Below are 14,772 nucleotides of genomic sequence, written 5' to 3' on the forward strand. Positions count from 1 at the left end.
TTCCCCCTGCTGTCACTGGTTGCTTAACAGTCAACATGGCCGCTGCGATTTGTGCGAGACTCCTCCTGCAGAGATCAACTCAGGGTTCTCTCTTCTCCTCCAGAGCTGTACCTGCTTTCTCAAGGTAACGTAGATTCATTAGATTAATTTCGGCTGAAGGATTAAACTCGGGTCGATGAAATAACTGGCCGATATTTCCCCTCTGTGTGAAGCCTGAGAGACGAGCACAGCAAAGTCATGTTATTATGAAACACTGGCATTATTATACACGTTTTTGTTATGTTGCATTCTAGAGTAAATAATGTTTTTAATACCATTATTCCAAGAAAAAAAAAACTCATTAACTAACTAATTTTCTGTGGATCACTGTGAGTCATAACTGCCTTATTATTAGACCTGCAACTAACCGTCATTTTTATTATCGATTAATCACACTATTATTATCCTTTAATATCCTTTCAAAATTAATTGGTAATAACTGACTAATCACAAGGTCTAGAAAATGACAGAAAAATAGTGAAGAACGCCACACTTATACAAAATTAAAAACAACTGAAAACAAGAAAATCTTCACATTTGAGAAACTTGAATTTGCATAACGTCAGGCCCTTTTACCTGATAAATGACTTAAACAATTAATTGATTATCAAAATTGTTAATTTACTGTTTATTTTAATGTTAATAAAGTAATGAGAGCTAGAGACCACACTTTACATATAATAAATACATTTAGAGACCACAGTTAACTGATACAACAGTTCTCTCAGAGATCAGGTGCAAAGTCTGACCTCTCCACCTGGCTGTAAAATGTGTGGTGATCCTTATGATGTACGGTATTTGTCATTATTTACACAGAAGGACTGATACTTTACTCTGTGTGAGAATTTTTGATCATTTTTTTCGTTCCTCCTCACTAGTTTATTCAGATTCATAATGTTTTGTGTAGAGACAGTAGCAGTGAGAACATGAGTACAATCATAAGTCTTTTGTCTGTCTGTTAATTCAATGGATGTATATGTTATACTGGATGTTGCCTTGTTTAATGTTATTTTTTATAGATTATTCTTACATGAGGGAACGTGATGTTTAATCCAGCAGCATCCTGCTCACATGTGTTTAAAAGCAAACTTGACATTTGTATTGTAATGTGAGTGTGTCTTTACTCCTGTTGATTTATGTTCATGGTTCAGTTGAGGTTAATTCATGGTTTTAAAAAAATAATAATGAAAGATTCCCTTTTGGACCAAACCTTGTTCAGGCTGTTTGCCGTCAGACAGCATCTCTGTCTCCATCTGGTGGAGTCATTTGTTACATTAACGTTGTCTTCAGGTCACTTCACCTCTCCAGTCCACTGCTGATAAAACAGCAGCTGACAAGAAGGTGCAGAGCATCACATCCCAGAAACAGAGGATTGCTGATCTTGCTTGTGGTTTTTTGTAAAACTCAGGGACATAAACTGTGAGAATGTGCTAAAATTTGCCCTGACTCCTGAGGCAAGCAGACATGTTTGTTCCTTGGCTGCCTCCTTTCTGTAGAAGCAGGCGTTAAAGCCTCTGGCTGTCGGCCCTGTCAGTAGGTTGGCATTAGATTTCTGGCTTTTAAACAAGGCCATATGGCAACAGCTCTGCAGTGCAGCCTGATTTTTGTGAAATATAAAGTCATGGTCCAATCAATGCATAATTACATAATTTTTCAGGTCACAAGCAATTTTTTTACAATAACAATTATGACAATAATAATAATAGAAAACCATCAGTCTTCTATACTTAATATGGTATTGGCTGTAACTAGATTTATCTGTCTTTTGTTCCAGCCCATTTCTGTCTCGTGGTCATCGACTGGGTCCCAGTGATGATGAGATGTACCAGCGTACCACAGTGTCCGTCATGCAGAAGGAGCCGGACAGCGGGGTCATGATCAACAGCTACAGTTCCCGAGGATTCAACATCGACGGCAACAAAGTGTTTGGGCCGTGCGCTGTGTTGCCTCCTGCTATCCTGCAGTGGAATGTAAGATAAATATTCACAAGTCTTAGTTTCTGGTCGCATGTGCTGCTTTGTTTGTAGTTTAGAAACTATCTGTGTTTCTCCGTAGGTTGGCAGTTATAAAGACATCACAGAAGAAAGCGTGTCACTTTTCCACATGCTTGAACCCAGAATAGGTAAAAATGAAAACATAATTTGTGGCATCTCTTACAAAAAGTAAGACCATATCCTGATGAATATTATTTGTCTTATTTTCTCACTTATGCAGAGATTCTTGTGCTGGGCACAGGCGCACGACTTGAACGAATTAATCCCTCAGTGTTGGCGCTGCTGAAGAAAAAAGGCATTGCTGTGGAGGTTCAAGACACGGTAAAGTACACCCACTGTAGAGAGTGCATATACCCTTCCTGTGACTGTAAAAAGTAATTGAGCCCTCTGTTTTTCTTTTTTCAGCCAAATGCATGTGCCACCTTCAACTTCCTGACTAGTGAGCGAAGAATAGCAGCTGCTGGTCTGATCCCTCCACCGATCAGCACAGCTCTGGACGTGACAAAGGAATAGGTGTTCTGATGTGAACAGAAACTAGGACTGTTTCCTGCAGATAGAGGTTACACGTCCATGAATGATCTCAGGCCTGTGTGATGGTTATTTTTCTTCTGCATCAAGCTCCCAAAGAAACAAACTTACTGATGTCCAGCTCCGATATTTGGTTATTGTTATTGATCCGCTGCCAGTTTTAGATCCTGCTCAAATGTTTGACAATAGTTTTATGTAATAATGTTGTTGGTTCTCCTGCTACCATTTCAAGAACTCAAAATGTAGTTTGTACATAAACATAACAGCAGTGTTAAAATGTGTGTTTGCACATTCAGGTGAATGTAGTCAAGTGTGGACACCAATGATGCAGAATTAAACTGTAATAAAGTGTCACTGTTTTCTTGTATATAAGCACAAGTGTATAAAATATGTATTTAAATGATTTACATGCAAAAAAACACCAACTCATGTGTCGTGTGTTTTTCCTGCATAGTATATTTGTATATATATAAAATCTAAATGCATATTTATCATTTTAAATAGACACAAGGAAGAGTGGCTGCTGTCTTTGAAAGGCATCTGTATGTAAAAAAGTAAACATGTATACATGTGAATATGTTCCAGCCGTCTACCCGAGGTGGCAGTGGTGACTGTCCTTCATTTAGATAAGCCTCTTAAATCTGTGCGTCTGTCTGTCCTCAGCTTCCAGCAGGGCGGCCACCAGAGAGCTGTGTGTGCAGGATATGACATAATTCAGTGGCTTTGTCCTTCTCACATATAAGCTCCATAGATAAGAGAATCCACAAATCCTCTACACATCACTGTGAATCATCTCTAATCATCTGCCTTCTTGCCACGGGCACAGTGTCGTTGTCACGCATATGCAGGCTGCCGTGGGATTACTTTCACCTGCTGCTGCTGTAGTAGTCGCACTGATTGAAGCTTAAAGGGAAAAAAATAAGCAGCATTTCCAATCAAACTGGTGCCGGTGTCCATATAAAGAAAAATAATAAAGTAATTGTAATTTCAGTTTCAAAAGTGGGCTGTAATTTCCAGACATATGTAAGAGGACTTCCTCTATTCCACTAATGATTGTCACAGTCAGTGTACCTGAGATCTTATTTTGTTGGTATAAGCAATAAAAACTACAGAATAATTAGAGATATGAATTTCTTATAGTGTGAAACCTAAAGGATTGACAAAAGACAAAGATGCTTTCAAAACTTTTACTCAACAACATCATGTTTTACAGAATTTTACAAAGGGGGGGAATTATAGCAAACAAATTAAGAGGTAAAAACAGATGTTCAACATTTACATAGCACACTCACTGACCCTACACACTACATAACACTTCACAGCTGTGCAGTATAATCATCCATTATGTCATTATGGCCTTCCAGCTGTTGAATCATTTGGTCCTGGTGTTCCTGATGTCACTGGTCCTTATGAAAGTCTTCCTCAGTCGTCGTCAGAGTTGTATGACTGGTGTCTCTCTGATCCTCCGAGGCAGAGTTCTGCTCCTGTGATCCGGTGGTACATGTCCTTGATGTCCTCGCATTCAGTCTCAAAGTGGTCGGTGGCATCATACGAACGAGACACAAAAATCTAGTGAAGACAGAGGAGAGAGGAGAAATCTGTCACTCAGACTGAACCCACCACACTCCAAACCCTTTTTATTTTATTTTATTTGTAGAGAAAATCTTTTGGAAGAAACCCTTCATTACCTGACTCTTTTTTCCATCTTCGTTGGGAACTAGCTGGTTGCTGACTGAGACAAACCTGGATTCAACATGATGACAGGACATCCAGTCAGATAAATCACCATAATTTCACTGATTCATCCATGAAAAAATAAACAATTAAATTAAGCCTACTTTACTAGTATAACCTACTTTTGCATGATGGGCTCGAGAAGCTCCAGGCCAGGCTGCACCTCTTTCTCTGGGTTGCTGGTTTCTACGGTTGTGCTCACTGTGGCGATGTACATCCCATCTGAGGCCACATTGTGAGCATAGGACACTACAGATATGAAAATGTCTGCATGGACAAAAAAAAGGGATAGTCTGTGAATAATAATCAATTTTTCATTGTTAAAATTCAACCAAAATCGTTTATTACCAAAGAATATGTGAACTGCATTACATGCAAACACATATATGTCTTATAATATGATGTGCACGTTAATCACTTTGAACAAAATCATTGGCCAAATTAATAAATGTTCATTTTAACCTGGTAATAACAATATGATCTCATGTAAACACCGGAAATAAACCTGTTATGTATCTGTGAGAGTCAAAAATACCTGACTTCCTGTTGAGTTGTGTTTGAGGGATGATGATTTGACAGGAGTTTGCCTCGTGGGTGTTTTTAACTGGATGGTTTAACAAACAGATGACCCGTATGACACGTCCCACTTTCCTCACTCGATTGGGAACGTAGCTGGGATCACAGATCAGCTGTTTGCAGTGGAACAGCTGTTAAAGAGAGAAAAATGAGGAGTCATTATGTGCACTTCAACGCCACTGGACATGTTCTCAAATTCCTCCTGACTTCTACCTAAATCCACTTACCTTCCCCTCAGATTTCACAGCTTTCACTTTGCCGTTGTCCATCACAATCTCATCCACTGCTCTGTTCAACAAGAAAGTTCCTCCGTACTCTGCACTCAGTCTGAAACACACAGAAGCCAGTTGAATAAAATACACTGATGAAAAAAATCTAACTGGAGCTGTTTTTAGAGAGTATTCAGAGAGAAATCTGAGTCATTTCTTTCTTTCAGTTAATCTACATGAATATTATCTACAATACAGTACTGATATGTTTTTCAGTGTGACCTGGCAAATCCCTGCGGTAGTTCGCCCAGCCCGTACACTGGGTAGATGTACGGGCTGGTGTTGTGGCGTGCCAGAGACTCAGAGTACAGCTTGATCCGTTTGATGGTCTCCACACAGGGCTGGTCCAGGTAACTACAGGGACACCAGGAGAGAGTTTGGATCATCTGTGATTATTTAAGTCCCCCTCCACTCAAAAATGTGTTTTTCTTCTTGTTTCTACAGTGTAATGTTTAGCTTCACTGTACAAAATGATGTATGTGCAGAGTTTGACACTAGAGGGCTGTTTTCACATTCATCCGCTAAAGTTTTGTGGAGGGGATCTTTGATCTTAGTCGTATCTGGTTTGCGTCAGTTCTTTTGACTGACCTCTCAGTGCTGTGTAAGGCGATGGCGTGACCTGTGAACTCTATGACATCCAGTCCAAGGTCAAAGCGACAGAAGAGGTCTCGTGTGGTCGTTTTGTCAGGATCTACGTCCTGGTAGGTCCGAGGGTTTCTCGCATCAAAGTTGAGGGCAAAGAGCAGCAACTTCCTGAACCTTCTCTTGTCAAACATGCCCATCAGATCTGAAATATATGGGTTTTTTTAAAACATTTTTTTAAAAAGGGGATAAAAATCTGCAAGGAAAAATATCTTTAAAAATTACAACTCATCTTGACAGGTTACCTGAAGCATGGGCTTCTTCCTCTGTGGCAGGGACTTTGTGCACTTTGCCTGCTTTGTATATGTAGCTGCCTTCAATGAGTCTGAAGTCCAGATATCGAGTAACATCAGTATGCACCAAGATTTTAACCAGCTGACCTAAACACACACAACATATGACTCATGTACAGTAAAAAAAATCCTACTACTGTATGAACTGCACTTCAGATGAACAACATAAGCCTCTTACCATTGGCAAGAAAAAATTTGGGGATAAGATCAACATTCCACTCTTTTCCACGGCCCATAGATTTAGCAGGACCTCGAACCTTAAAGTTTTTGTACAGCTGCAAATAAAATCAAACAAATCAAACAATCACAATGTAACATCACCCTTTTTTATGATAGAGGAAATATGCATGACTGCCGATGTGTTACCTCCTCAAGGGGAGAAAGACATGCACTCTCTCCTCCATAGTAAGGATTCTTGTCAATGTGAAGAACCTTTTTCCCACTTTGTGACATCAAACCAGAAAGGATACATTCCTGAGAAAAACAGGGTTCAGTTAGCGGGTCGAATGGTGTCAGCAGTTGTTACTCAGATCAGGACAAGCACAATGATTTAATTTCATTTAATGTCTCTAAATCCCTTTAACAGCCAACAGGAGCTCAGTAGGTCTACACGAAGATGTGTAAATTATGTTATTAACGCTTATATGATAAAAGGGAGAACAGCTGAGGGAGAAAAAGTAAAGAACTGGTCATTCAGTATATTTGTCTCTCTGAATAATTTGATGATGGTAATGGATAAGATGATGATTGTCCTGAGGGATAATTCATTTCTTAGCACCTACAAATAAAACTTAAGTATCACTCATGGGACTCCTTTTAATCATAGTTAAAACTTTAGGTGTTTGTAAAATTGAAGTTGTGGTGAAGTAAATTTGTGTCTCTGGTGAGCAGAATTTGGGTTCTGGTATGAATAACATCAGTTGTGATGAAAGCACAAAAATTATCTCTTTGTATTTAGAATAAAAACAATTATCTACATGCAGACTCCACAAAAAACTACACCTCCTTATTTTGCGGGGCTACAACTCTTTTGTAGCTATAGATTCCAGTTACTGAATTGAATGGTCCTCAGAGTGAACTGACATTATTTTTTTTTCATATGCCTCAAACTATCTTACAACAAACAAGTTTTCTTACCTTTAGTCCAGTTCCCAGCACTATAATATCATACTCCTGCATCTTATCAGCCTCTCCACTCATTTCTCAGTTTCTCAGTCTTGCAGCCTGTTGCAGTGTTGTGAGTGTGTGAGTGTGTGTGTGGGCATGTGCATGTATATCACAGAGAGAAAAACAGGTATGACGATAAGTGACAGTAATTGCTTTGTGTTCATCTTTGCAGTAATCCTCTTAAGACTGGCACTCTTCTGTGTGTGTGTGTGTGTGTGCGTGCGTGTGTGTGTGCACCAGATATTCCTCATGTTGTGGGGACACAAATCTGTTTACACATTTACATGCGGGGACTCGCCTCGCTTTTGGTGACAAACAGCAGGTCCAGATAACGTCAATCATTAATTTTAGGGTGAAGATTTGGTGTAAAGGTGTCAATGTAATGTCACAGTGATGGAAACATGACTGTGTGTGTGTGTGTGTGTGTGTGTGTGTGTGTGTGTGTGTGTGTGTGTGTGTGTGTGTGTGTGTGTGAGGGAGAGACACAGAGAGAGAGAGAAAGAGAGAGGTAGGGTTTCCCAAAAACTGCTGATTGAGCAGATAAATGAAGACGATACAAAAAAAATATGTTCACACTTGTGTATGTAATGCTGTACGAAAACTCTTCGGATAAAGACCTGCTACATAAAACTCAAGTACCCATCATGCCTTGAGAAGAAGTCTGGAGAAGTCACCAGGCATTCAGGTGGCATAGGTGAGTAGAGCAGTTTCAGATACACCGGATTAAAGTGAAAGTACCCGTGAATAGTGATGGAGGAAACTAAACTTTCTGAAGCACTGAATCAATATGAAAAACTCAGTTTCGAGGCATATGATACATTTAAAATGGCGACATCTGCTGGGCAAAAGTTGGTATTACACTAGTATGGTTGAATTAAATCTGACAGATTATGAATGGTGTTACTACTTTCACTGTTGTTATTTTGTTCATTACAGTCTATATTATTAAACGGATCACTTTCAAACAGTCTACAGCTCTGTTTTCAGGTATCGTGGCAGATTGATAAGCACACCTTTTTTCATCTATTTATAGAAAGCGTCATTTACAACATGTGTGACATCAAGACAATAACAGAAAACACTTTGGCATCATAATGAAATAAAGATAACATAACAAGCATGACTTCACTTTCACTTGGTTGAAACATTCAACATGGTAACAGGACATACGGTAAAAGTAATAATAAAAGTAACGGAAAAGATAGGCAATAAAATCAGATATCTTAAAAAATAAATAAATCTTGGAGCATACTAACTGTATGTGCACATTTCTTATTGTTTATAAACTGGAAAGAATCAAGATACTTAAATACTAAATTCAATCGTGAAAAGTTCAAACTTTGGTCGAGAACTTGGATTGAACTTGTAAAATGTTCCCAGTAAAATGACAGTCGGTTGAACTTTCAGGTTTTGTTTTCATAGTATATTATTACATCATTGGCTTCCAGTTTAATTAAATGGTTTGTTTGAGTGTCAGAGTAATCTTCAATTATTTTCTGACATTCTGACATATATAAAATAGATGTTTCGTTGTTTCTTCTTCATTTTAACAAAATTCATATTTGTTATCGCTATCCACAAATCTTGAGATGAATTTGTTGGTGGAATATATATTATGCACAACTTTGTAATGCACTTCTTTCTTTGTTGGCGATATGAAATAACAAATCCTCATAAATTTCCCATGTGGAGTAATGTTGCTTTTGCTGTAGAAATCATTTTGACAAGTTTATTAGTACAAATGTGACTTTAAATATTTATTCAGTTGACGAATAACGTCGGCTCCAATTCCAGCATCGGGGTGGTCACGTGATTATTGATGTGGTGAAGCGAGGCATCGAAACGTACTCTGCCTCTGATTGGCTAGTACTCGTTGCCTTCGTTGGTTAGGTTTAGATATGAGGAGTGAGATTGGTTAGCGGTAGGGTAAGAATATTAAGGTAATCCAATCAGGGGCAGGGTAGAGGCGGGTCTTCACAAAAAGCGGGTTGGGGGGAAAAAAATTCTTGCGATATATTTTTTTCCTAGGATGGCGAAGTCATGACCCGCACTGCTCTGCCTCTGATTGGCTTACCCTGATATTCTTACTCTAATCCTAACCAATCTCACTCCTCATATCTAAACCTAACCAACCCAACCAACGAAAGTAACGTGTAAGTAGCCAATCAGAGGCAGAGTAGGGCGGGTCATGACATCGCCATCCTAGGAAAACAAAATAGTCTAACCTTTGGTGATTCAGCTTCCAGTCTCATCTTCGCTAACATAAACTTTCCTGTTTGACCGTGTAGTTGAACCTGATAGAGAAATGTCTTCAGCACCGACAGTAAGTTGTTTAGATACAAGGCTACGGTTTTATTTGTTTATAGAGACTTTACCATGATTCCTGCGTGCAGTTAAGGTTACTGTAACGTTAGCACTTAAACTTTAGCTTCAGTCTAATCTTCATTAAAGCTACAACATTAGCGTTTAATTTACACTAAGCTGTATTTTATTTAGACGCAGTGACGTAACCCACTATTATTGAATGACTTTTTGTTACAAATGTCACACGTTACTGATAACTTTGGTAATTCATTAGCTGAATCATGAAAATGAAGTTAGGAAGTAAAATTAGCACAGGTCAAAAGAGGTGTGTCAGGTATTCACGTCTAGTTTAACTCTGTGAAACACTTACCAATGTACTTTCACTTTCTTAACTAGCTGTAATGAATCTGATATCTGTGTCAAATGCACAAAAAGAAGTCGACCTAACAGTGTTCACAGCAGATTTGCTGTCTTATGTTCAACAACACTAATAGAAAATGTGGAATTACGGCTCCAAGAGTTTAAAAGTTAAAGTTACCTTCTTTTAAATCTTCATACACAAAGAAAAATGGAAAAATTAGCATTAAATTTGAATGTGGTGCAGCCAGTTTTGCTCCATCATCCACACTGACTGAGTTATTGTCTCAGGTGAGATACACAGTACTTTGATAGTTAATAAATTGTACCAGCGTGACTGCTAGGCGATTCTTTTAAATTATTATTATTTGTCTTTTCAGATATTGTTATCATGACATACATTGGTGCTGCTTTAAGTTGCTGTCAGGGCTACAACTGTCCTGCTACAACTGTTTCTTTAGTGGAGACAAATATGGCCCCACAATCCAGAATAACCAGATATGAACAATAATGAAGGAAGTGCCATTCATTGGGTGTTCACTCGAAGTCAGGAATTTCATCCATCTTTCCTCTGGATGTTGATTGGTGGTTATTGTTGACATTCAAGTTGAGCTGTTTTTGCATGTTTGTTTCAGTTTTCAGGTAAAGACCCAAACCAACACAAGCGTGTGTCTTCAAAGTCAAACCCTGGATTCCTGGAGAGATTAGGTGAAACTGCAGGAGGAACAGTCTTCGGAGTTGGACTGTTTTTCCTCTCAATATACATTCTCTTCACCAATGAGGTAAGAAACCCTCACACAGCGGAGAAGGGTCACATCAAAGCAGCAATACACTACAGTGAAATAGTTGTGTTATGTTGCATGAAACAGCAGACTAACACTGTTGTTCATCTCTTCAGGGACGGGCTCTGCAGACAGCGTCCTCCCTGAATGAAGGTCTCTCTCAGGTCGTGTCACTGGGACCTTCCTCCAGCCTCGACCTGCAGAACAACAACCGTTTAGTTCACCTGTCTGCAAAGCTGCGCACCGCACAGGTAGACTGTACTCGATTATTGGTTGCACTTCCAACATTTTGTTGTGTCAAACTACTTTCTCTAATCACATGTTGAAAGTGACCTCACCATTAATCATAAATGATCAAGCGGGTATATACAACCCCACCTACAGTAAATACATGTATGTGGATTAAATGAATCTTGATATGGATCCAGTTTTCTGTGGAAACTGTGGAGATCATGCGAGACAGACAAAGAAAATGGAAGAGAGAACGGAAAAGGAAACTAACGTATATCAGATTTCATTCAATATCATTACTGTCCTATTGATTTTTTAAATTCTTTATGTGTTTAAAGACAAATATATATGTTGGATTATGAGTAACAGGAAATGCTTAAGACATATTTGAGGTAATTTAGAACAATGTCACATTTACATAGTTGACAAGTTTATTTTTCAACTGTAAAATGTTTTGGGCACAATTCTTTAAAATACAAATTTCAGGGACACAGTTGCTGTGTTTTTTTTGTTAGAAACTTAGCACAGGTTGAAGTGTAAAACAGGATGTATCCTTTTCAGACATGTTTGTGACAAGTTTTTTATTCTGTTGCTGCTACCAGAAAAAAACTCATAACAACTCCAAAATCAGCTAAACCCAAGCAGTAATTTCTTATTGCAATCTACAAGTATTTACTTTCTTAATTAATTAATCACCTGCATCTGTGTCTGTGTAGCCCCTGCATGACCCCAACTACAGAGTGGTGGTGCAGGCAGTGAAGCTGAAGAGGCAGGTGGAGATGTATCAGTGGGTGGAGTACCAGGAGAGCAAGTGAGTCTCTTGTCTTGCATGTCAACACTCGGGGCAGGGTGAGGTCTAAAAATGTTGGCTGGTATACAGATTGTAATGTCATTTCAGGGACTACCAAGAGAACGGTGAAACCAAAACTGAAACGACGTACACCTACAGTGAGTGGTGCTTAACTTCAGTAACAACGTGACCTGCTTGATGTTGTTTGAATTGGTTGGATGTGTGATTCTCTCTTTTTCTTTTAGACACAGAGTGGAAATCAGAGTTGATCAACAGTCGCAATTTTGATAAGGAAATTGGTCACCAGAACCCAAGGTACTCAGATACTCTTAAGATTACTCTGTTATTCTGTAGTATTAGAAATAACTTCTTTGTGGTTGAATAATTGAATCTCTCCATCTCAGTGCCATGGCGGTTGAGAGTGTGACAGTCGTGTCTCCTGAAGTCACAGTTGGACCTTTCAGTCTGTCTAAAGGTATCTGTCTAAACCAACTGAGAAGTCATACAGCTGCTGTACTGTCTGTCACATTGTTTACATTTGACTCATAATTCATCAGTTGATTGTTTGCTCGTCCTCAGGCCTGGTGGAGCAGATCAACAATTTCCAGACACTGAGCTTGAGGAATCTCATTGGCTTTAACTTGGACCCTTTTCTCACCATTGACGATGATTATTTTTATCACACTCAGTACCCGCGCAGGCCAGAGGTAAGTATCATGATGGGAACTTCTCCCAAATACATGTGGCATTGGCCTCTGTGGTGCTATGTAATTAACACTGGTGCACTTTCTGACCTCATTTATCATTTGTTTGGTTTCATTTGTAAGGTCGGGGATGTTCGTGTGAGATTCTCCTTCGCTGGACTAAGCGGTGAGACGTCCCCCTTCGGCCCAGCCCAAACTGTGAGTTCTGCTGTTCCAATTATACATGTTTGACAATCATACATATTTGATCCTCAATAAGCTTGAATTTGTCTGTGATAAATGAGCAATATTATTTTAGTGCTGAAATGAGAAAATTAAGAGTTATTCATCAATTTAGGATTTTACTTATAACATTATCAAACTCACAATGGACAGTTTCTAAAAACAGGATCAAAATCAAAGCAGCAGAACCAGAGATGTTGTCTTCTCTGTTCCATGCATTCTTCTTCCTGTCTTCTTCTGTCGAAACCTGGCGCTGACATTACCCACAATGCAGCTTGACCGCTGACAATTCAGTTGGACATTTGAGTATCTTATGCTAGTAGCGGCTAATATAACCTTGGGACGTTAGGCTCAAGGAGAGCTGAGGAGCGGGCTGCAGAGGTCCGGTAACCTCACTTCTTTCTGACTCGATACACCCAGAAACTTGTAGTCAAGTCACATCACTTGAGGCAGTCTATCAGACTTCACACAGCTCGCTCTTGAGCCACAAAAAGCTTTATACAACTTTTTTCACATACGCAGTAGTGCTTCCCATGACCTGAAAACCGATGCGCCAAGTATGTTAAGTCTTTAAAGTTCCCCTTTAATTGGCAACAATTTTGTGACTTAAGTAAAAATGCCAAACATCTTCTGGTTCCAACTTCTCAGATAAACAACTGGGAACTTGTGATGGTCATTTTCTGACCTTTTACAAACCTAATTATTAAGTAAATAATCAAATAGTCAAAAATAAATCAGTAGATTAATCGACAATGAAGAGAATCATTACTTGCTGCACTAGCTTTAATGATAATAGTTTTTGTGAATATTTGAACTTCATCTGAAATCGTGGCCTTGCTCTTCAGTCACTGGTGAAACAACAGTGACGATGTGATGAACTGTTTTTCAGGTCAGTATTGTGGCGATGCAGAGAGGCGAGCAGCTGGTGCCCTTTAAGACCAAGTCAGGTGACACTCTGGAGATCCTGTACCTAGAGGATCTCTCTGCAGAGGTCAGTCTTGATTTTATTTCATGTGCTGAGTAACCAACTCATCTGCGTCTAGATAACATGTATTTTCCATGTAGTCTTCGGTTCTAATAATTGATGGGATCTATTTTATCTATAGGAGGTTTTTGAGAAGGAACACCAGTACAACAGTATGAGGACATGGGGTCTCAGGGCTGCTGGCTGGGCGCTCATGTTCCTTAGTATTCAGCTGACCATGCGCATCATCTACACACTGGGTAAACACACAGTAAAGCCACAATGTATAGATTTCTGTCCCTGCATCTGTTCTTCATATTCTTTTGTTCTGTGCCCGCAGTGGACTGGGTTCCTATTCTCAGAGAGCTTGTGTCCGTGGGGCTGAAGATCTTCGCCTTGTGCGTCTCCTGCTCTCTGTCTCTTCTCACCATTGGAGTAGGTTGGCTTTTTTACCGACCGTTAGTGGCAGTGGCTCTGGGAGCGCTTGCTCTGCTTCCAGTGTTTCTCGCCCGCTCGGGACTTCCAGCCAAGAAGAACGAGTGACTAGTCAACTGATGATCATCACAAGTTTCTGACGTCTGGTCGTATCCGTCTATCAGAGGAGAGAGACAGTTATTGTGCAGCTTTTTTTTCTACAGTGGATTGTAAACTGTACAGGATTAAAGTGACAATTTTAACTATGGCAATAAATATGTTTTGCTCTTGTAGATACAATAATAGGTTTAATCCAACATCCATCAAAGTTTAAATGCACTTGAACGTATCAGCCTGTAAATAAATGTGTGTATAAAAGGATATCACACTGTAACCACTCAGTTGATGTACTGTTAGACACAGGTGGAAGTCCTCAGTTGTTGCCTTAAACAAAATGTTATCAGCTGTGACCTTTCAAAAGTTCATCCACACACACAAAACCTCCTGTGTTCTCACTTGATATTTTGTTGTTCACAATGAGCAACACAACATTACTATGGTGTCATTTTTTACTGTAAATAAAACTTGCCAAAGTCTTGTTGCTTCTGCCACTAAACTTATGGTTCTTATGTGAAACGTAGGTTGTTTGTTCATAAATCCTGGATTTCCTATGAAGGATCATTGTTTATCTATTTTTAAAACATCATGTTGCCCATTTCATCAGGTATTTATTAATAAATTAATGACTTGGGGTGATGTATA

General features: G+C 39.2%; 3 protein-coding genes across 11 annotated transcripts; 2 read left to right on the forward strand and 1 right to left on the reverse strand.

Moving 5' to 3' along the window:
* On the forward strand, nt 1-2,982 carry ndufaf3 (NADH:ubiquinone oxidoreductase complex assembly factor). The gene is made up of 5 exons (XM_042406086.1): nt 1-124; nt 1,814-2,009; nt 2,095-2,161; nt 2,254-2,354; nt 2,439-2,982. The coding sequence occupies exons 1-5, from the start codon at nt 36-38 to the stop codon at nt 2,544-2,546; spliced, it is 561 nt and encodes a 186-aa protein (XP_042262020.1). The 5' UTR covers nt 1-35; the 3' UTR covers nt 2,547-2,982.
* Nucleotides 2,983-3,746: 764 nt separating this feature from the next.
* zgc:112334 (uncharacterized protein LOC619199 homolog) lies at nt 3,747-10,177 on the reverse strand. 9 transcript variants are annotated; one of them, XM_042406039.1, is made up of 13 exons: nt 7,882-8,011; nt 7,541-7,647; nt 7,213-7,299; nt 6,442-6,549; nt 6,254-6,350; nt 6,028-6,162; nt 5,729-5,927; nt 5,363-5,494; nt 5,099-5,198; nt 4,831-5,002; nt 4,418-4,562; nt 4,250-4,304; nt 3,747-4,130 (listed from the first exon to the last, which is right to left on the reverse strand). In XM_042406039.1, the coding sequence occupies exons 3-13, from the start codon at nt 7,273-7,275 to the stop codon at nt 3,984-3,986; spliced, it is 1,353 nt and encodes a 450-aa protein (XP_042261973.1). In that variant the 5' UTR covers nt 7,276-7,299; nt 7,541-7,647; nt 7,882-8,011; the 3' UTR covers nt 3,747-3,983. The 9 variants fall into 9 exon arrangements, with proteins under 9 accessions (XP_042261973.1, XP_042261977.1, XP_042261975.1 ...); XM_042406043.1 differs by having other exon boundaries at nt 7,527-7,647; XM_042406041.1 differs by having other exon boundaries at nt 7,860-8,011.
* LOC121893892 (transmembrane protein 43) lies at nt 9,432-14,626 on the forward strand. Its single transcript, XM_042406049.1, has 12 exons — nt 9,432-9,565; nt 10,539-10,685; nt 10,802-10,936; nt 11,633-11,727; nt 11,815-11,864; nt 11,952-12,021; nt 12,111-12,181; nt 12,286-12,413; nt 12,534-12,608; nt 13,522-13,623; nt 13,739-13,856; nt 13,937-14,626. Exons 1-12 carry the CDS (start codon nt 9,548-9,550, stop codon nt 14,137-14,139), a joined length of 1,212 nt encoding a protein of 403 aa, XP_042261983.1. The 5' UTR covers nt 9,432-9,547; the 3' UTR covers nt 14,140-14,626.
* Nucleotides 14,627-14,772: the final 146 nt, after the last annotated feature.

The sequence above is a fragment of the Thunnus maccoyii genome, chromosome 3 (genome assembly GCF_910596095.1).
Source record: "Thunnus maccoyii chromosome 3, fThuMac1.1, whole genome shotgun sequence".
Classification (NCBI taxonomy): domain Eukaryota; kingdom Metazoa; phylum Chordata; class Actinopteri; order Scombriformes; family Scombridae; genus Thunnus; species Thunnus maccoyii.